General features: G+C 50.0%; 1 protein-coding gene across 2 annotated transcripts; it reads right to left on the reverse strand.

Moving 5' to 3' along the window:
- Positions 1-1,022: 1,022 nt before the first annotated feature.
- PHC1 (polyhomeotic homolog 1) lies at positions 1,023-21,095 on the reverse strand. Of its 2 annotated transcripts, XM_039536444.1 has the most exons (15): positions 20,873-21,095; positions 15,649-15,808; positions 14,808-14,918; positions 13,361-13,438; positions 12,304-12,453; positions 11,095-11,250; positions 9,316-9,814; positions 8,145-8,911; positions 6,869-7,016; positions 6,438-6,646; positions 5,571-5,685; positions 4,831-4,939; positions 3,941-4,091; positions 3,168-3,399; positions 1,023-2,352 (listed from the first exon to the last, which is right to left on the reverse strand). In XM_039536444.1, the coding sequence occupies exons 2-15, from the start codon at positions 15,760-15,762 to the stop codon at positions 2,198-2,200; spliced, it is 2,994 nt and encodes a 997-aa protein (XP_039392378.1). In that variant the 5' UTR covers positions 15,763-15,808; positions 20,873-21,095; the 3' UTR covers positions 1,023-2,197. The 2 variants fall into 2 exon arrangements, with proteins under 2 accessions (XP_039392378.1, XP_039392388.1); XM_039536454.1 differs by lacking the exon at positions 11,095-11,250.
- Positions 21,096-22,688: the final 1,593 nt, after the last annotated feature.

Raw genomic sequence — 22,688 nt, forward strand, 5'->3', positions numbered from 1 at the left:
CTCCATAGTTGGGGTCGGGAGGGAATTTTCCTCCAGGGCAGATTGGCAGAGGCCCTGGAGGTTTTTCGCCTTCCTCTGCAGCATGGGGCACGGGTCACTTGCTGGAGGATTCTCTGCAGCTTGAGGACTTCAAACCACAATTTCAGGACTTCAATAACTCAGACATAGGTTAGGGGTTTGTTACAGGAGTGGGTGGATGAGATTCTGTGGCCTGCATTGTGCAGGAGGTCAGACTAGATGATTATAGTGGTCCCTTCTGACCTTAAAGTCTATGAGCAAGACTCAGCCCTTCTATTCAACTACATTATAGCTTCATTACTTTCAGCCAGGCCAACAGCCCTCCAGTAATCTGTGCAATTGCCTGCTAGTGATCACCAAGAACACCCTTTAGCTACAGCCATCAGATTAGTTTTATAACCCCATCCTAGCAGACCTTATTAGCTTCATGCGAGGGGGGGCTGGGAGGACGCTCAATATGGACCTCCTGCAGCACCATGCCATTGCTGTTCATGTATACAGAGTAGACTTGAATTTCATTGGACTATTTATGCGAGTAGCTCTTATGCAGAGACAGAAGGTGGGGCTGAGACACGTGGCACAGAGCAAATCCCACTCTTGAATTTACTCACTGCTGAGCATTAGGGAGGGATCTTCCAAAAGCATCCACCCCAGGAACAGAGTTAGGCCAGTGCCAGATACTTTTGAAACTCCCATCCTACTTCGCTCTAGCAACCAAGTCTCACCCTTACCTCTTACAGTTTCTGGGAGTTTCCTTGATGCGTGTTGTTTTCTTGGCGGGCGGGCGGGGTTAAGCAAAAGCTTCCTTAACAGGAACTCTGCCCGATCCATTAGTGGAGCCGGGAACCTCTGCAAACTTATTTGACAGCTTCAAAGTATTGCATTTTGCCTACCAACTTTTTGTGTAAAGGAGGGCAGGAAGTGTAGAATTCTAATTAAAAGGGGAGGAAAGCTTAGGTTTTGATCAGGCCTGTTTACATAGGTCATTAAGAAGCAGAATTAAGCACTTTTTGAAGCATTCTTTTTATGAGGAAAAGAAATATTTGTTTTACAACCAAAAATAAGAGACCCGAGGCAGGTGGGTACAATCCTGCCCATTGAAACTTTGTCCCGTACACTCTCTGTGGAGAGTGGAGAAGAGATACAAAATAATACAAACTGAAAAGAGAACACTAAAATAAAAAGTCCCATAGAACGGGCTGGAGCCTTAGCACTCTTGAAAACTCCTGCTTTGGATCCATAAGTGACGTCCCAGTCTTGTGGAGAGAGACAAACATCTGAGGCTGCAGGGCTCCCAAAATGAATGCTCCCCCGTTCTCCAAACTCCTTGGCGGAAGTGCTCTAATTAAACCCCCTTCTACTGGCCCAATGGAGGTGGATCTGGAGTGAGCGGCCACTACAACATTTACAGCCTTCAAGCTGCACCGCTAAAGGAGACAGTAAAGCAAAGCAATTGCTTTTGCCCTGGGCCTCCAGGGTTTGGTACACATGCCATGATGGCTATTAAACCCAACTCAGAACCTTAGTCTAGGAGGCTTTAAGAAAGTGGAATGGGAGGTAGCACTTTAAGTGCTAATTCTTACCTGTCAACCTCTCCTAACATCTGGAATTCACTAGCTTTCCTACCCCAGCAACAGACATAAGCAAGGCAGCTCCCAGCATCAGCACTGGGCAGGTTCCACTCCATGCATCACATTCTGGTATGGTGAAAAATCCAAAAGAAATAACTGAGGATCTAGCTGCCCCATTGTGGCAAGAAGGGGCCAGCTCAGCTCTCCCTCTTCCCCCCTCCCCCCCAAACCCCCCCCCCCTCAAAAAACGGGTTACTCCGAGGGCCTCTAAGGTGGGAGGAGGTCCTCTTTTTCCCTTTCTAGGAGTTTCACCTTCTCTTCTTCTTTGGGGGTGGAGTGGAAGGGGGAGAAAGGTTTAAAAGAAAGTGAGATGCACTTGAGGAAGGGAAGAAAAGTTTCAAGGCCCCAGGTGGGAGTTTTCCTCCCCCTTGTAGCACCGTTAAGAGACCAAGAGAGGCTTCCGAGTGACAGTTTCACTCCTTTAAACTTCCCTTCTCATTCTTTTCTTTGTTATGCAAGATCATAGGAAGTGGTCCCATTCCCCCAGCCATGCACTCCGGAGGCAGGCGGTTCCACTGGGGTCAGGGAGACCTCTGGCGCCAAGGCCATTAGGTTTCCTTGAGGATGTTGATCTTGGCGCAGATCTTGAGGGCAGGTCCCAGCTTGATGTTCATAGCGCTCATGAGGTGCTCCTCCTTAAGCAGCAGCAGGGCCTGGCCATCAATCTCCTGTGAGCGGAACTCCTCTGCGATCTCCTGGCAGCCTGCCCGGGGGACCAAGAGAGAAGGCCAAGTGAGACAGGTCTCTGACCCACACACTCCCACTCCATTCAAAATGGGCTCCTACTTCCAGTCTCCCAGGCCATCCTGATGGGGAGGGGGGCATGTTTCTAAGAATCTGCCTCACTCATCTGCCCTGGCCCCTGCTCTCCTTGCAGGCTGCGGAGTACAAAGGGTTTGGCTGCACTGCCTGCCCTACCTCAGAATCTGCTTCAATCAGAAGCCTCAGGAGTGAAGCAAGGAGAATGACGAGAGGGTTACCCAGCTCCTCACATCCCAAGCTCCATGCTGGACACTCTGCATCCCTGGCTGTCAGACACGCTGTTAGCCCTTTGTGCTCTATTGCAGGGGTGGCCAACCTGTGGCTCTGGAGCCGCATGGGGCTCCTTGTATAGGCACCGACTCTGGGGCTGGAGCTACAGGCACCAAATTTCCAATGTGCTGGTGGGTGCTCACTGCTCAACCCCTGGCTCTGCCACAGGCCCTGCTCCCACTCCACCTCTTCCCTCCCCCTCCCCTGAGCCTGCTGTGCCCTCACTCTTCCCCCATCTGCCCCAGAGCCTCCTGCAAGCCCCGAAACAGCTGATCGGGAGGGAGGGGGAGGCGCTGATCAGCAGGGCTACCTGGTGGGTGGGAGGCTCTGGGAGCTGATGGGAGGCTGACGACATATTACAATGGCTCTTTGGCAACGTGCATTGGTAAATTCTGGCTTCTTCTAAGGCTCAGGTTGACCAGCCCTGCTCTACTGGGTCACACGTGTAGGGGAGGGGATAGGACAGGGCAAAGAGCTTGGCCTCACCTTGCAGGGAGGCGATGAACTCATACACCTCCTCTACACTCCAGCGGCTAGGGTTGCTGGACAGGAAGTCTGGGTTGATGCCATGTAGGTCTGGAGTAGGTGGGGCCATGTTGGAGTTGGTCAGGTCTCGCTCTCCATGACTGGCCCTCACTGACAAGGGCCCTGGAGACGTGGGGGACAGAGCCTCATCATAGCTAGAGTTGTCGGAGCCTCGACTGGAATCTTCCTGACCCTACAGATATCAGGCACCAGGGAAGTGGGGGAGGAGAAAAAGGAAGATGGTTAAAAGAAATTCATTAACATCAAGAGAAGCCTGGAGAAATCTGAGAAACTGGACAAAATGAGTAGCCCCAGCGGGTCTTGGTAGCAGTTTCTTTCCTGCAGTGCATTTTCCATGTGCTGTGTAAGCAGGGAGAATATCCCAATGCAGCCACCTTTGGGGTGAAATGCAACAACTGTTCTAACAGGTAGTGCCTCACATTACATCACTGTCATGGGAGAGAAGTACTCAAATTCTGAGGAGTGAGTGACTTAGAGAGGCAGAATGGAGTTAGGCCAGAACCTACCAAAGGAGCACTTGGATTTGGTCCCAACCAAAGGAGTACATCCAGGGCCTGAGGGGCCAGCACTTCCAGCAGCAGAGACAACTATAGTACTGTGATGGGGACTGAGTGTGTCCAGGGTACAAAAGACAACAGCTCCAGTAAGGTAATGCTCCATCATGCCAGGCTCAAGGTCTGGCAGGACAAGGGCAAATGGGTCTGTGAACTCACCCGATGGCGCTTGCCCTGGATCTTGGCTCGTGCGATCTCGGAGCTGCTGCGGCGCGGTCCACGCCGACGCACACGGGCATAGTTAGCTTCCTGGAACTCCTTCATCTTCTTCCTCTGCAGCCGAAACTGATGGCTGCAGCTCACGTTGTACCTGAGACAAAGAGAAGCAGACGAGCAGTGAGGAAACAGTCCTGCTCATCTCCTACTCTCTCCCCTGGATGGGGCCCAGAAGGTGGCTGATTCCTCTTTGCCATCGGGTTCCGAGGCCAGTTCCCCCTCTTCCAGCCCTCCTCCTGAAAGCAAGCTGTGCTGACCTTTGGTACAAGCAACATTTTCAGACCACAGCATCCTGCACTAACTCAGCAGCTGATGGACCAACCAGACCCCTCCCTCCAGGTGAAGAAAGCGGGATGTGTTGGGTTGTGTCCTATCAGGAGGCAGCAACTCCTGGCGTGATTTTCCCACATTCCCCTCCCCTCACTGCCCCCAAAACACACACATTTCAGATCTGGGCATTCCAAGCCCCACAGGGCTAACGCAAGCCAGCAGAGTGCTATTAACAGGCCTTTGCTAACTAGCTGTGGACTTGACCATTGCTGGGGGTTGAGGAACAATTCCCTCACCCCACTTCCTGGGGGAGTCAAGAGCACTTTAGGTGCAACACCCCGATCCACCTCCCCAAAGGAATAATGGTGGACGGATGCTCAGCAGTGATTAGTCAAGTTATAGGTCCAATCCAGCAGGCTCTCTGCACACAGAACTCTCGACTTGGCCAATGTAGTTCTTGCATGGAGTGCCAGAAGGAGTGAGCACTGTAACTTGGGGAAGGGAACATATCCAGCTGTGGGGGAAGTACAGTCAGAGAGGAGGGGGATAAAGCCTGGTGTTACCTTTTAGCACAGGTCATGGAGCAAAACCTCTTAGAGCCCCGGAACTGATTGGCTGGGGCATATTTCCCACAGTACTCGCACTTCAGCAGGTTTGTCTTCTTGTCCAGCTCTAGAGCAAGATCCTTTGTTACAACCAAATAAAATCTCTCACACCCCCTCCCTCCCGCCCCAATTACCACCAGGAACCACAGAGTCACTGAGCAATCTCAGCCATTTCTCTTGGGACAGTCTATTGAGCTATTAGGCTGTGGAAGAGCCTCCTTGAGGGATGGGATGGAAACCCCACTGACTGAGATATTGCAGATAAGGATTGGACGAAGACACAAGCAAACAGAGAGGTTCATTCCTCTCCTAATGCCTCTTAGAGTCTCCCCTCTTGTCAAGAGCAGACACTCCTATCCTCCACACAAAGGCAAGAATCCCCTCAATTCATCCCTCCCTATTGGCTCTGCACTGCACTGGAACCTCCAGGCTTCCAACAGAGAGGATCCAGACTTCCCATGTTAGTGCTAACCAGGGATCTCTAGTTAGTGTGCAAGGACTCTCCTCTCTCTCCCTCCCTCCCTCAAAACCCAAGAAGTGAAGACCCTAGATTCCCGAGTTTGAGTATCATGCTCCTAGTCCCTCGAGAAAGGAGAGAGCAGCACCTACCACCAACTGTGAAGTACAGGAAGAGGAAACAAGAGAAGGCCAAAAAGTTATTTTCCTGACAAGCTAGGCTCCCTGGAGCTGGGACTCACCCAGGGTTGCGCTATCCCCTCCTGGGGAGTTGCTGGACTGGTTCTCACTCTGCCCAGAGGGAGCCCCTCCCTGGAGCGGCTTCTCAGACTCTTTCAGCAGCTGAGAGCAGCCAACCTGCAAAAGGGGGGGGGGGGGAGGGGAGAGAAGGGAACTGACAGTCAGGGAATGAGCCTCCTTGCCCTCAGCAGGGATCCCAGCCCCAATCCTTTTCAAGAGCTCACTGAGAAGGGGAGACCTTGAACCACACAGTGGTCATTCCTTCCTGACCTATCCAGCTGGTGCCCAGTGCTTGCTAAGTAGCCAATCATACTGATTATTTGTATCCTGGCAGCATCACTGTAGATGCTCTTTTTGATCTTTAATCTTGCTAAGCCACTCGCCTTGAATATCCTGACCTCTCAAGGTCCCTTCCAGTCCTATGATTCTATGATCCTGCAGCAGCGAGTTCCAAAGGGCAGTGACACACAACATGAAGCAGTATTTCCCCTTATCTTGTTTAAATTTACAGCACTTAACTAGCAGCAGTGCCCCCTTTTCCCTGTATTATGGGTCAGCATAAAGAGAAGACCGCTCTGACATTCCCTGCCCCATTTGTTGTGTCAAAGACCTTTGGAGAAATTGACCAGCCCAACTTTGCCTTCCATCCTCCCACCTATCTACTCGCCTTTAATCCCTCTGCTGCCTTCCCTGGTAATTACAGCACAGATCCCTCCCTTCCCCTCTTCTGTCACTGCACCTGGGGGGCAGGGGAGAGAGGGGTGGGGAAAGAAACTTCTTCTCCAGTGATGAAAGAATACCAGCCCCACAGAAAGCAGCTTCTCCCCAGGGCGGCTCTGACTCCTTCTCTTGGGGACTCCAGTTCTTACCGGGAATGGCTCTGCCCCTTCCTGGATGACAAATCCCTCGATGATGTGTGTGAGGATCTGGGGCTTGACGATGGCCTGTGGGGGTTTGGAGTCTCCAGTTTGTCGCGACACCATTGCCAGGGTAGGGGCAGGGGAAGATGTGGTGGTGACGGACGCTGCTTCACTTGTGGGGGCATTTGGAGTTGTGCTGGGGACAGGCTCAGATTTCTCTGGAAGAATAAAAGCACATAAGGAATCAGACCACTGGCCCATCTAGTCCATCCTGCCAGCTATATACTATACCAGTCCACACCTTTGGCCCATCCAGTCCACCATGCCACTTCACATCACTGGCCCATCTAGCTTCGTGTCCTGTCCATCACCATGTCCCTCTGCTTTACCATATCAGGCCACAGACCGAGAGCAATCAGAGCCTCTCTCTACCCACTCACCTCCAAAGCCACTCTTCTCCTCCATGGTTTTCGGGCTCTCTGCCACAGGAGAGGACTTGCCAGGCAGAAGTGTAGTGGCACTGGGCGACTCTTCCTTCTCCTCCTCTGATTCTGCTTTGCGCTTCACTGCTACAGTCTGGGGCTTACCCTATGCGGGAGGAACAGGAACGTGTAAGGGGAGAGATGGAACGCAAAGTGCAGGGAAAAGCAGAACACATACCAAAGGTCTGAAGGGAAACAATCAGCACCTCCTCAACCCTCCAGCTCCAGCCTGGTTCCTTCCCATGGTCAACCCCTCATGCTCCCCACCACCACAGACCTAGGCTGCCATGCATTCCTATTAGGGAAACAATGTGTCAACACTGACATCTCCATTGCCACCATCACCATCTTGGTGCTCTACATCTCTCCCTATGTCAACCACACTGATTTAGCAGCATCATGACACAGGGACTCACAAAGTCCCAGTTTGTGGTGATGGGCCCCGTGAGAAGGAGGTGGAATGGCAGCCATCTGCCAGTTTCCAGATAGGTTGGTCACTGGCCAGAGTCTGCTCCCAGGGATTGATATGGTGGTGGGAAGAGTCTTGGATGGGAACAGAATCTGGGAGCTGTCACAGAAGCTCACTGTCTTGACAGCAGAGTTTAGAAACAATGGGGCCCAATTCCACCTTTAGCTACCCTGGTGAAACCCAGAGAAAAATCAACAGGGCTGTAGTAGGGTGCACAGCAAGGTCCCCAAATGAAGTCCTTGTGAACACTGAGATAGGGACCCATGCAGCCTTATGAAGATAGTGAAAGCTACCCCCACTGCTTTCTTTGAGGGGCCACTGGAAAATGGGAAGTCCCCTGTCACTAGGAGATCCTCAAAGGCCTACAGCTGGCCTGATCTGAGGCTGATACAACACACCAAAGGGTCTCTGACCTGGAGAAGCCCACATCTAGTGGGAAGAGGAGAGTTCAGTGTGTGGCCCATTCTGCCCCTGGTCTCTCTGCCAAGACTGACAACAAGGAGGCCAGTTAACGCTATCTGCCTATTTTGGGGAGGACTAAGCTCCAGCTCATTTCATGAAGGCCACTGAATGGCCATATCTGAGAGAGAATGACTTTTTGTCACTAACTCCTTGGCTGGATTAGAATCAGTGCCCTAGAGGGGAAAGGCTTCATACCTCATTCCCCATCTCATCTCACTGGCATGCAGCCAGATTGAAACTGGTGCCCTAGAAATGAATGTAAAGAACCTCCATCCTATTCCCCTTCCCATTGGCATCACTTACGGGTAATTGGACAGGCTGCATGTAGAATGCTGCTGGCACCTGAGCCATGACTGGGGACGAGGCCGTGCTCTTCACCACATGGGCTGTGCCTTGAACTTGTGCCAAGTTGACTCCAGTAGTGAGTGGAGGGGCTTCCTGGGGGGAAGCTGTGGCAGAAGGAGCTTGGGATGATGGGGAAGTGGCATGGGCTTGGGAGATGGGCTGGACCACTGCCGGCATGCCCCGGGGGGCCGACGCTGTAGGGGTAATCTGAGCCAAGCCCAGGGCCTGGGCTTGGGCTGAGCCCTGCTGCCGGCTCCCCACCACCTGCACTGGGATGTGTGGTGGGGGCTGCTGTGCTGCTGACACTTTGGCAGCCCCAAGCTGCGGTGGTTTGATGGGGGCTGAAGGTGGCTTGGACTGAATGGGAACAGGTGACTTGGTGGCTGGCTGGCAGGGGCTGTCTGGCTGAAGCTGTATGGGCTGAGGCTGTGACTGCAGCATGGGTTGGACCACAAGGGTCTGAGCCTGCTGCTGATTTTGTGGAGGGGAAGGCTGCTGCTGGGGAGGCGGAGCTTGCTGCTGCTGCTGGGTCAGAGATGAAGCTTGCTGTTGCTGTTGCTGAGCCAGCTGGAGGTGGGTGGCGGTGTGTAGGAGCTGGGACTGGCGGTGCTGGAACTGCTGCTGGTGATGAATGGCAATCTGCTGCTGGATCACCACCTGCTTCTGCAGGTGAATCTGCTGCTGCTGCTGGATCAGTGAGTGGGGCTGGATCTGTGTGTACGTGGCTAGAGACAAAAGAAGGGGAGAAGAAAAGGAGAGTGCACAGCATTAACAACAAGGGAGCAGCAGGAGATGAAGGTAGTGGGAAATGTGGGATACAGACCCTTTCACCTCAAGGGCACTGGTTCCAACCCATCTCTCTACAAGCGACCACCACAACTAGCCCCACTTCTGGTAGTTTCATCAGAGAAGCCAAGGACTAAAGAGGCTGAGACAGACTTTCCCTCTCAGTCCTGCTGGGGAGAGACCTCCTTGGAGGGAGCATGCTGGAGGGGAGGTATGTGTGGGAAGGTCTCACTGCTGGGCTTTCAGGGGTCAGCCCTTGTGACAGAGCTGAGTTAGGGAGCTAAACAGCAACTGCAAGGGGAAAAAAGGAGGAAGCAGATGTAAAGGCTGGATCATCACTTACCTGAACTGATCAAGGTCTGGCTGGGTGCTGGCGTAGCTGTCCTGGTCAGGTTCATGCCAACGGTTTGCTGCCCACCATCTGCTTCAGCCTTCTTTGTTGCTGCTGCATTCTCTGTCTCTGTCTGGCTCCCCTGGCTTACTGTCACTGCCTGGGCAGCTGCTACTGGTAATGGCTGCACCACCCCAGTGCCTTTCCTCTGGCAGCTGCCCCCAGGGCCAGACGAGGCTGCCTGGCCCACCCCTGTGGTGGCCTGGCTCCCACCACCTGCCACCACACCCCCAGAGACACCATTACTGCCTGTTGCCCCTTGGCTCAGATTCAGGGACTGGCCTGTGTTGCCAGAAGAGGCCTGAGCCACTGCCAAGGTCTGGCTGGCATTTGCGGCCTGTGGTAGGCCCGAAGTCTGGGAGTTTCCTGGAAGGGCTGCTTTCTGAGCAGAGCTCTGGAGCTGGGCATTAGCAACTGAGGTCTGCTGGCTCCTCACAGCCAAGTTCTGCACCTAGAAACACACACATACAAAACAACCCATTTGTTTAGATTACAATGATGCACATGTATTTCCCTGTAGTTTGACAGAGAGAGGCAGGGAGCCTGGAAACACCATAAAAGGTCCGTCAGTCCGTAGGCTCTAGCCTCTTGCACTGGGATTTGGCTCATACTTCAGAGCAATACTGAAGGTGCTGCACTATTAGAGGGGTCATCTCTTCACAGGTGACATTAACCTGAATTCCCTTAACCTGAATTCCCTTCTGCCCCAGCTCTGGAGGAAGTTAAAGATTTCATGGCACTTTCTGAACAGAACTTGAAAATAGCACCACTCTCTCAGAATAGCAGTTTCTAACAGCACAGACTGCATGAGCGGCATGGGACGGCCTCTGTATGTGTCCTCCCAGCCTCCGAGCTGTTGGGATCCACATTAGCTTTGTCTATAGCACCTTGGGATCCCCTTTCCAGCTCAGTAAATCTCTTCTTATTTTTGCGCTGCCTATCTCCTTTCCCGGGGCACAGGGCACTCCACCCAGAAGGCCCAAATCTCCTCTCATTGCCTGCAGCCCACTCTGAGCTCTCCAGTTCTCTTTGCACTTTGGTGCTGCCATCCTTTGTGCTCACTCCCCCACCAATTGCAATGTTATCTGCAAGTGTGATCGTGGTTGGCTTTAATCAAAGAAACACCAGACAAGACAGATGTGAAGCAGCTGCAGTGGGGCAGGAGCTCAGGTGATCAAAAAAAGCCTCTGGAAATACCAAGAATGGTCAGGATGGGGCAAGACAACTGACGGGAAGCATTCATGCTCCTTGACCTGAAGGAAACCTTTTAAGGGCAAGCCCAGTCTCTGTGGCCCAGTCAATCCTTGGCCTCTTTACAATGGGCAGTGAACAGGACCAAACAGTACTAATACTGGCAAAGGCTCTTTCTTGTGGAGCACCTGCCTCACTAGGAACTAGACTATGAACCCACCAATTTGTTTCACTCGAGGTAACCAAACAATCAATCATGAAGATGGAAATGACCCAACTAGTGGGTCACCCAGAAGACTAGGCAGGAAATGAATCTGGTCTCTGGAAGTGAAAAGTCAGCACAATAACATGCAGAAGAGAGAATGGAGCCTGCAGCCCCCACTGTCCACAGTGGGCCCAAGGATCCAGAAAGGCAGACAGAGCAGAGTTAGCCTTCTACAAAGGGAGATCTTTAACTGGAGACAGAGATCCGGAGTGGGGTGAGTGTGCATGTGTGGGAAGGGTTGGGAGTGCGAACCCCAGGAGGGGGGCATCACTGACCTGGTCTGTGTCTGTGTGGACCCCGGGAGACTGAGCGGGTGGCACCTCCTGCTGGACAGCGGCCACGGCCCCGTTAGGCATCAGGATGAGCTGGGAAGTAAGAGGCACATTGCGGCCCAAGGTCCGGTTCACCTGCAACAGGTTCCCCAGCTGCGGCTGTGGGATGGGTTGGGTGATGTGGAGGAGGAAGGAGTGGAGGGGGAGAGAGAGGAAGAAAGAAAGCGAACCACAAGCAAACAGATTACAAAGCAACACTGGGCTGGGGTGTCACACCCTGCAAAATCACCCACCCTCCCCCAGCCCTGTGATCCAGACTGCAGCCCTTGGGACCTGGAAATCAGAAACTGCTTCCTTATGGAGCTCTCTTCCATCACACACATGGCTGGACTGATTACCAAAGGGCTGTCCCTGATTGGCTAAGAGACCAGAATTTCATTTTCACATGTATGTCTAGGACTGATTGAGGCAGGTATCTATCTGAGATAGACATCCAAGACCAGAAGTGGTTGAAAAGAAGGGAATTATAACCCAAGTCCAACACTGGTTGAGAGGAGGGAGAATTATTTTTCAGATCTATAACTGAACCCCAGAGTCCCTAAGAAGGGAGTTTAATATTAGATGGATAGCCTCGCCCAGGACTGATTTAGAGGACATTTTTTCAGACCTGTCTCTGCATCCAGAATTGAAAGAGAGGCAGATATTAATTCTGAATTATGAACGTGAGCCGGGCAGTGGTTGAAGAGATTAATTTGTCAAATATTTGTTCCAGAATGGTAGAGAGGAAGAAATGTATTTTTGTGATCTATATATCTGAACCTGTGATTTGCTGAGAAGAGGGGATTTATGTTTCACATATGTACCCTACTCTAATGAGAAGTGCCATGGGATCTTCAACATCCATGCAAAGTACAGACAGCCTAGTTCCTAAAGATCTCATCCACCCGCTCCCACTACACAGCAGAGCATACTGAACTCAGTACATCTGCCTTGGAACGCTGAGCCAACTCTGCTCAGAATCAAACCTGTGGTGGTTCCAGAAACTAGGGCCTTTCAACCTGAAGCTTAAAATATATCAACCCATTCCCTGTCCTGCTATATCAGAGCCTGAGACTGGGTCCAGAGTCAGGGATTTATTCTGGTGGCCATATGACAGAGCACTGGACTGAGCGAAAGGCAGGTGGGGGCACGTTGTGTGCATATGTCTCTTACCCGGAGATACATCTGGGCCTGTGATTGATTGAGAGGCGGCGAGGTGGTGTTCCCCAGGAGCACAGACTGGGTAAGCGTGGTGGCGCTGGGGGAGCTCACACTCTGTGAGCGGCTGATTAGCTGGGCGGCCGATGTAGTGGCCAGATTGATCTTAAAACAGAGAAAAGCCCCAAATCACACAGGAAGAGATGGGGATAAAAGAGATGAGGCCCGGCCCCCTCCACCCACCCAGAGAGAGGGGACAGCAGAAACTAGCATTTTAAGGCCCAGCCTTTCCCTGTTTCCAAAAACCAGAACTAGACAGATCAGGGAGAGGATGACAGAGATTGACTTTTGGCACCATTATCCCCGCCCTTTTCAGCAGCAGTATCTTGGTGGGGCAAGCAATTGTTTCTGGACCCCATCGCAGCATAGCCTCAGCAGCTCACGGTAAGAGCCCTTGTTCCAAGAGGCTCTGGAATCCTAAGCCAGCCACAGTTGACACTAACCCATTTACACACTGCACATCATCCAGTTACCATCAAACTCTCATAATGATGGACACAAAGACTACTACTAATAGGATCTAAAGCCTAATGAAGGTTTGGGGGCCTTTCTCCAGACACTGCCAGCCTCTGACTAGTTTCCCCCAGCCTTCACCTGGCCACCCCATTTCTCTCTTTCCCCCTCCAATTAACCCTGATTCTTCAATCCCACACAAGTTTCTGACCTCCTCCCAAATAGCACTCTACCTCTCCCCTACAGGACACTCATCCACCTGCCTGCTACTCATCGCTCCTCTTCTTCTCTCCACCCATGAGGCATGATCCCTTCCTCACCCTAACAGACTTTATCCTCATTCTCCCAATCACAAGAGATCTTTTTTTTAACCTTTCCAGCTGTGGCTATCTCTGCTACCAAGGGGCGTATCCTTCTCCCGATTCTCTAACCCCCACATGATGAGTGCCCCAAACGCTTACTGCTGACAGTTTCCTGTGGCTTCCTGGCATCCCCAGTGGCTGTGTGCTGCTGGCTGTCTGAGTTCTGAAGGGATGTAGGGAAGAGGGAAGTTACTTACTGAGGCCTGGGTGGTGGTGGTCTGTTGCGGGGTGCTGGTGTTGGGGGAACTTGCCTGCCTGCTGGCTGCAATTGTAGCCTGTAAGAAAGGGATAGAGGGAGAGAATGAGCAACTGGAATGAACCTTTTAATCCAATTCTAACATTTAGCCAAAAAAGGATTCCCAGTCCCAACACTTACAATCTAAGTATCAGCAGATTCTTCCCTTCTGTACTATGACAACTCCTTCCTCAACCCCAGAGATCTGGAGCACCACATACCGCGACCTGAACTCTGCCCCCTCAACCCACTCTTCTGACCGCACCCCCTTATTCTCCCCACCAGCATTAGCTGTGGATGTTTGGTGTCGTAGTTCAGTATGCTGCAGGTGGGGAGGCTGGCTTCTATGGAGGGCAGAGTTCAGGTTGTGGTGTGTGGGTTCTGTGGTGTATGGCAATTGTGATGCTGGTAAATTGTGTGTCTGAGGATGGAGGAAAAGAGGAAATGTACTGTTAGGTGACTGCACTTCTCATTTCTTTACCTTTGTGGTTTTGGGTTGAATGTGTTTTGTGGACAGCAACCTTAACTGTTGCACAACTAAGATGCGTGTGTATCCACTTCCTAGATACTCCTCCCCACTATGTCGAGGGGAAGAAGCAGGGATTCCTGTAGGTGTGCCACAGCTGAGGAAGAATGTATCTGCCAGTAAGTGCAACAGTCTGTCAGCCACCACACACAAAATCATTTGCAATGTAGGATCAATCTGACAGAAAGATGTAGCTGCCAATGGAGAACATTGTGTGTCCAACAACAAAACAAATAAGCCTCCATTAAAAAAAGAATGTATTCTCTGTTGCACCACATCTTCTCAAGATATATCTGACTACTAACCTGTGTGTAGACAGATAGTGGTTTTTAAAAGGTATCAGTCAACAGAAAAGTTGGACGGTTATGGACTAATATTAGCCAGAGACAGATTACTAACACTTCCTATTAACAATGTTTGAAAAGAAACCAAGCAAAAATTACAGAAAAAATACAATAGGGCAGAAAACCTGACTCTGAAATGTCACACTGGAAGGGCTACCTATATGCTCAGAAAAAAACAGCAAGTCTCTGCCCATTCTGAGCCCATTTCGGAATGTACCTGCACCCATTGTCTCCATAATAATCTATTTCTTATTTAAAGGGGATGAGGGGCTGGTGAGGTGACTCCCAGCAATGTGTTCTCAATGGAGACCTGGAGGACCTATCCAAGCTCTCTTCTTTACTTGAAAGTTAATTCCATCTCTCTCCAAAGCCCCGTTTATAAATATTTGTATTACTGTAATGTCTAGATGCTGTAGTCATGGAGCAGGACCCCAGCATGCTAGGAGTTGTACAAATAGAATAAAAAGACAGCCCTGGCTCCCAAAGGTTTACTATCTAAGTATCAGCAGATTCCTTCCTTCTGTCCCGTGACAACTCACCTGCTGGACAGCTGCTAGACTGTGGAGCTGGGCACTGTTGAGCTGCTGCTGGAGCATGAACTGATGGAAGTATTGGGCTGCATTGGGCTGTCTCTGCAGTGCCTGAAGGGCCTGGAGAAAGAAGAAAACAACTCTGAAAAAACAGACACCACCACACACAATGTGCCCATGGGGTGCAGTCAGAGAGAGACAGAAGGATCTAAGGAACTGCCAAAAGGGACAAAAGATCATCCAAAGATCTCAGGATGTAGTGGAGCCATCAGCCACAGGATTTGCTCTGTGAGCAGGATGCAGGACACCAGAGTAGGTGGATCAGTAGCCTGAGCTGGTACAGCCTAAAGGGGATACATGATTCAGTGGACTACAGATGTACTCCAGTTCATATACTACATCTAACAAACTCCAGGAAGTTGGAAGTTTGCATGCTAGACTAGGTCAACCAGTGCTCTGACCCAGTGCTGGCAGAATACCAGACATGAAAGGCCAATGGCTGTTCTAGTGCAGCCAAAGGAGCTGGGACACTGAACTAAGTGAACCAATGGCCTTCTGAGATTAGAGCTGTGCAATAATGTGATTCAATAGAATAAGAGGCTGCACACTGTACTAAAAATGAAACAATGGCTGCTCCAGTAAAAATGGAAGCAGGATACTGCGCTACATGGACTAAATGTCTGGCCAGACTTGGCCACCCTTATCTGCCTAAGTCTGAAACACGCCAACCCTCTGATCCCATTCCCAGCCCAGGTGAATGGGCATACAAAGAAAGTGAGGGATGTAGAAGACCCTTCTCCCTGCACCCTCTTGTTCACCCATTGAACCCAGAACCCAGTTAGCTCCTCACCTGCACTGCCTGTCGTTCATACAGAGACATCTGAGATATCTGAGGGCGAGTGCTTCCTCCAGAGCCTGAACTCCCATTAGTGGAGTTGGAGTTCTGCTCACTTTCAGTCTCCATGGTGACAGGTCCCAGGGATCTCAAACAGTGGAGACTGATTCAAGACCTAAATCAAGAGAATTGGAAACCATGTCACACTAACGAAAGAACCAAAACTAGTATTTCATTGTATCACGGATACCCTTTCAACTTGAATATGCCAGTCTTGAGTTCCCCACACAGCTCTGCCAGTGCCCCTCAGTCCTGTCCTTCAGCCCCCAGCTATTCCAGTGCTGGGACCCGACATAGCTCTGCTGACACCCCTCAATCCTGCCCAGCAGCACTGAGAGAAAAGAGTCTCAATTCACACAGAGGTTAGGCCCACAGTTCTGTTTTAACACAACTGTCATTTATTATCGCAATTAGTTTAAGTGAAATGAACAAATTTCCACAATTTATGGCCATGCTGCTGCTGTAATAGGTAGTTAAACAGCAAGCTCTGAACTCCTACAAAGGCAGGAAAATACCAATTGTATATTATTCAAACAGTTATTCAATTACCTGACCCCCTCATCTCCATTCAAACATCAGTGAACTGAGGAAAAGAATATTGTGCTCCTAGTCACTTGTCTTCCCCTCCCAGCTGATTCTTCTTCCCAGTTCCATTATCCCGCTGCAAAACACCCAAATACAACCCCTCGCTTCTTGACTTGGTCCCCCACTCAGGTTGGCTCTTCCCTCCTGCTCACAGACATGCACTTCTGGCTGGGCTGTAACCCCTGATGGTTTCTGACTTAACTGTTACATCGGGACTTGCCAGTGGGGGTGAAAAGTTGTGTGGAGAATGCACAGCTAGGGGAATCAGGTCAGGAACATGGAGTGGTAAGGGATTACCAGCAGGAAGTTAAATGGGTCACATGGAGAATGCATATCAGAGGGATCAGAAAAGGTTTCCAAGAGCAGTCTTGTGAGGGGCAGAGAGATTTTCCAATAGTAGAAAGTTAGGTCATGTTAATATAGGGAACCGGAGAAATTGGAGAGGGTTTCCATCAACAGGGAGGCAGATGAAATGGAAAGCCCTCATCCAGGGGATCAGGAAGGGTTTCTGACAAAAGGGGAAGATGTGCCTGAGTGATCAGACAGGGCTTCTAGGAGCAGGAGATATGGGTTGACTGGGTAATGGGAGGAGATTTTGTGATAGCGGCTCTGCATGTCTGAAGGAAACCAAAAAGGCTGAGGAATTATGCCAGTCCTGAACCATCTCCCCACACCTTCCTAGTCTGTGGTCTAGTGCCCCTGCCCAATCCAAAGTGTATAATCACAGGGTATTACCTATCACAATACATGCAGCAGTCACTTAAGATCCATCCAGGGCAGATACAAAAATTGATGATTTTTAAACATTTTAAGTAAATACATTTTCTTTAAAAAAAAAAAAAAACTTATTTAAAATTAAATCTGAAATTATGACAATTGATGTTAAGGCCTAAACATACTACAATAAATTAAATATTTTTAATTTATTTAAATTGTAAGTAGTACACATTTGCTGATGAAGTTTTAAAGTCTACCCACTATAACTGGTGGAAGTCACTGGCTGAAAACCTGGAACAAGACTTTGTTGAACTGTAAACCAGATTTTGACAGCAGTAGCCTTTTTTGCAGGTACAGAGAGAGTATTTTCTTCCTTTCAGTTTATTCATGAGAACATAAGAATGGCCATACAGCATCAGACCGATGGTCCATTCAGACCAATAGCCTGTTTTCTGATAGTGGCCAGTGCCTCATGCTTCAAGTGAGTGAACAGAACAGGGCAATTTATCAAATGATCCATCCCATTGATCGTTTTTGTTAGTTAGATAAAACAATTTTAAAATGCTGATTTTGTGTGTTTTAACTGAATTTCAATTTCCATCTAAAAAGAGCTTGACACAAATTATAAGAAAAAAATTAAATAATCTAGTAAATACATGCACCATTCATGATTGCATAATAATAAAAAATGGTAAAAATTAAGAATCTGAATAAATGTATTTTAAGCTATAAATTATCTTAAATAAATGTGTCTAGATATAGTCTCCTCCTGGTTAACGAAGTGTAGCAAATTAAGTGTAAAGGCTATATTTAACTGAAAAAAATCAACATATTTTAATGGTTACCAACCAATGAGACTCAACCTTTCTTTAGGAAAATAATTAGAAAGTACTAGTTCAAAACAAAATTAAAAATCAATTATTTAAATCAAAGTTTCCAACTTGCTGATTTAAATCACAGTTAAACACGGTGATTTAAATAGCTCTGATTTAATTCAACCCCCCCAGATCCATCAGTGATGTATTTAGTCGCCTAAGCCAGTGGTTCATATACTGTGATCTGTGCAGCTTTTTCTGAAGAGCAGCATTCTAGTGATTGAAACACATATGACAATCAGATAGTAGGGGATAGAGACAGAGATGAGGGAGCTCCATAAAAGTCTCTCTCTCTAGCCAATGTTGTATGCAATGTTGTTGTTGTGGCCTTGTTGGTCCCAGGATATTAGAAAGACAAGGTGGGTGAGGTAACATCTTTTATTGGACCAATTTCTGCTTGTTCTTTACATCAGGGAAGAGATATTTGTGGTTAAGGGTATGAGGCCAAGTAGGCAAATCATCACTTTTCAAAAGTGTCAGGAAGACTAACATCTATGCAGAGTACACAGGGCCTCACCAATCAAATCCTGTTGAGAGCACAAAACTGAGGAGCCAAAGATCACTATGCGGTGGGTCTGAGAGGCAGATAACATGTGAGCACAGAGAACTGTTAGCATGCAGGGGAGGGTTTACTGTACAACAAAACCTGTAGTTTTACTTCACTGCTGGCATATTGTTGGGAATAAGTCTGCATGGACAGAGTGGGAAAATGCACATAATACAGTCTAATAGATCTCTGAATTCTACAGGCCAAACCCTTCAGTTCTTACTTGCATTGACTTGCTTATACTAGGTCTGAATTTATCCCATACGGCACAACCCTGCTCCCACTGAAGTCAACAGGAGTTTTGCTATACAATATATGTTTGATACAAATCTGTGATCATCTAGGATGTCATGGTGTCACTATGTTGCGCATCATAGCAACAGCAGGGATAGAACTGCTCTAAAAGCACGGGACCACGTCAACTAAAGGAGAATCTTCATTAATTGTCAGCCATCTGAGGTCTCTGGCAAACCATTAAATAGTTCTGATTCTACCTGTGTACTCCCATGCAGAGAACAACCCAGTACAACCCCAGTGCAGAGAAAGATGCAGTTAAAGTGAGGGGAAATTAATTGCATTACGCTGGAGGCACAGACTAGGTAGGGAAGAAAAATAGGGTTACACAAATATTTAAAACGAAACTTACACTAGAATCTGGTGTTACCTAAGAGTAGGAGAGCAAAGCTAAAATATTAGAGTGTGATCAGAGTCAATGGACAGCAACAGGTAAAGATCAGACTTGGCCCATGGCAGACAAGAAGCTACCATAAGCAATCTCTACAGGAAGTTTTAACTGTTGGGTTAAAAAAAATTAATAGCCCAGATCCTGTAGATCATCACATGCACAACTCTTATTGACGTCAAGGCATACATATATATTTGAATACTAATCTCTTTACATGCCACACTAACACCTGAGTTAATTAAAATGTTATCTGTTTTGAAGAGCTCATTTACTTTTCACCTTTACAGTTCAGTTACTGTTTTTCTCTGCCAGAGAATTTCAGTGTACTGTTTTATTTGGGCATAAGCTTTCGTGAGCTAAACCCCACTTCATCAGGTGCATGGAGCGGAAAATACAGAGGCAGGTATAAATACACAGCACATGAAAAGATGGGAGTTGCCTTACCAAGTCAGCACTGAACCCCCACTTGGTAAGGCAACTCCCATCTTTTCATGTGCTGTGTATTTATACCTGCCTCTGTATTTTCCGCTCCATGCATCTGATGAAGTGGGGTTTAGCCCATGAAAGCTTATGCCTAAATACATTTGTTAGTCTCTAAGATGCCACAAGGACTCCTCATTGTTTTTGCTGATACAGACTAACACAGCTACCACTCTGAAACCAATGTACTGTTTATTTATTTATTGCATTTACAGAAAAGTTTAACCCTCAGTCAAATTAGGGCCCAATCCTGCAGTTAGTTACACACAGAATCATAGAAATTAAGGGTTGGAAGGGACCAAGAGAGGTTATCTAGTTCAGCCGCTGCACTGGGGCAGGACCAAGTAAACCTAGACCAGAGGTCCCGCCCGGGCATCCATGTGCGCCCACCTACTGGCCACCGGACAAGCAGCTGCCAAATACCGCCGAGAAGTGGCAACATCAAGAAGCGCTACCGCTGAAATCCAGCCGAATTTCAGCGGCATTTCAGCGGCGACGCCTCTTGATGACGCTCCTTCACAGCAGCATTTCGGCGGCGGCCCCTCTTGACGTTGCCGCTTTACGGTGGCATTTCAGCGGCTGCTTCTCCGGCAGCCATGGTCCTCGGTGGCTAGTCGTCTGGCGCCCACCCCACAGAAAAGCTTGGGGACCACTGACCTAGACCATTCCTGAGACGTGTTTGTCTAACCTGTTCTTACAAAGCTCCAATGATGGAGATGCCACCACTGCCCTTGGTAACCTGTTCCAGAGCTTACCTGTAACCTTACATGCGGGGACCACTCACATGAATAAAGTTACCCACCTGTGTGTTTGCAGGATTGATCCTGCAACTGTATCTGGGATCCAATTAACCCCCGCCACAGCCCCAATGACTTCAGCGGGGCTCTGCACGAGGGCAGGGGCCAAACTGCCGCCATCTGATCTAAAATACGCGAGGGGGCAATTTCTGGCCCTCCTGGGGGGCTGGGGGTTAACCCCCGTTTTTAACGCAACCTCAAGGCTGGACATGAAACAAGCGGGCAGCGCAGCGGGGCCCTTCCCTGGCACGGGCGGGGAGTGGAAACAGCGGGACGCCTGCGCCCCCGCGGGGCGGGGGGGAAGGACAGGCCGGCGCTCGGGAGGCAAATCGCCGCCTCTCCCGGAGCCTGTCGGGGCCGCGGGTCTCGGCGGAGTCGGGGGCCCCCGCGCTGCCCGGGCGGCGGCGGGGCCGGAGACACAAGGGGGAGGGGGCGGGCGGCGCGCGGAGCAGAGACGGAGCCGCGGCCCGGCCGGCACCGCGGGGGCTGTTACCTCGGATCCCCGCCCAGCGGCCCGCTCCGCGCGGCGCAGCGCTCCTCATGGGGCGGCGGCGGCAGAGCCCGGCGCGGCCGCCCCCCGGGGAAGGCTCCCAGCGGCCGCTCTGCCGGGCGGGTGCCGCAGCTCGGGCCCGGGCGGCCCCGCCACCGCCGCGTCCTGCGCTTGGGGGTTTTCCCCTTTTTTAAAATTATTTATTTATTTATTTATTTATTTGCCTCCGGGGCTGCCTGTGCCTCCCGCCGTCACTTCCTGCCACCAGGGGGCGCTTCCGGGACACGTGACCCTCCCCCGCCCGGCTGCTTGCCGTTACCATGGAAACGAGAGCCCGGGCTGGGCTGGACTGTGCGCGGCGCGGGGCAGACAGGCAGATTTGCTCGGGAGTGGGCAGATTGGTTGGTTATAGTGGCCCTCTATGGACTGGGCTCAGTGTCCCACCCACCCACAGGCTCCCAGCATTGGCTGCTGGGCTGAAGTCTCAATGGGCTCCCCCCAGTATTGCCAACCCCATGGGTTCAAAAATGAGTCAGACCCCCCCCCCCCCAGCATACATCCCATTTTGGGCAGGACAGTCAGTCCCCTTTTTAAGCCCAGTCTTGGACATCCTGACTTTTTTGGCAAAACTGGGCATTTGTCCCAGCCCAAGCCACAACTTCGAAGTGCTGTCTACACAGCTATTGTTAGAGCACTAGCGTGAACCCTGCAAAATCGAGTCTGTTGACCCAGGCTAGGAACCCTGCTGCTGTGGCCTGTGTACAGGTACCCAGAGTGACCTAATTTTCAGAGGTGCTGGCTCAGGCCAATGTGAGCTGCTGGGTACTCAGCACCTTTGAAAATCAGGCAACTTAATATGGGTTTAGAAGCTTCACTTTAGGTTTCCACTTTGGAAAATCTTGGCCTCAGTCATTCTTCTAAAGTATCAGGTATACCCGCTGTTGGAGGAACCATGCTCAACTACACAGCCCAGTGGTCTGATTCACTATGGCAGAAGGTGGGGTACCAGACTTAAGAATCCTGTATAGAAGACAGCATACCAGATTTGGGGGACAGAGGATCTTGCAGTTCTGTGGTACTTTGGGTCAGTTTGTTGACTTATAGGCGGAAGCACTGATTTGTGATTTTGTGGCTCCGCAAGTGACAGAGCAGGAAAGTAAATTTCCATTGCATCATCTATGGAGAAAATAAAGGAATGTTAGCAAGAGTTCAAGCATATATCTCCACAAGTACACTCACACAAATGCCCTACTGAGAACCAGCAGTTCATGGCACACAGGCCATCCAATAACTTTCAGAGGAAAAGCTACAGATGTCGAGTGGGAACTAGGGTCCTAGTGATGAAGGGCTCCATTTTCCATTCCTTGTGAGCCAGCCAGAGCCTCTGATCTGGGAGTGACTGGAAACAGGGTCCCAGAGCAGGAAAGTCTCCATATTCTATTTCCTATCCTGCAAGATAGCTAGACACTTTCACCTCCTCCTTTCTAACTGAAAACACTCTTCTGCATTTCAAGGCACTCCTCTAAGGGTATGTCTACACTACAAGAGTAGTTCGATTTAACTTAGGTCGAATTTGTGGATTCAACCTTATGAAGTCGAATTTGTGTATCCATACTAAGGACACTAATTCGACTTTGTGAGTCCACACTAACGGGGCAAGCGTCGACATTGGAAGAGGTGCATTCTGGGCAGCTATCCCACAGTTCCCGCAGTCCCCGCTTCCCATTGGAATGCTGGGTAGAGCCCCCAATGCCTGCTGGGGGAAAAATGTGTCGAGGGTGGTTTTGGGTAACTGTCGTCATTCAACCGTCACTCCCGC

This window comes from Mauremys reevesii, linkage group 1, assembly GCF_016161935.1.
Source record: "Mauremys reevesii isolate NIE-2019 linkage group 1, ASM1616193v1, whole genome shotgun sequence".
Classification (NCBI taxonomy): Eukaryota; Metazoa; Chordata; order Testudines; family Geoemydidae; genus Mauremys; species Mauremys reevesii.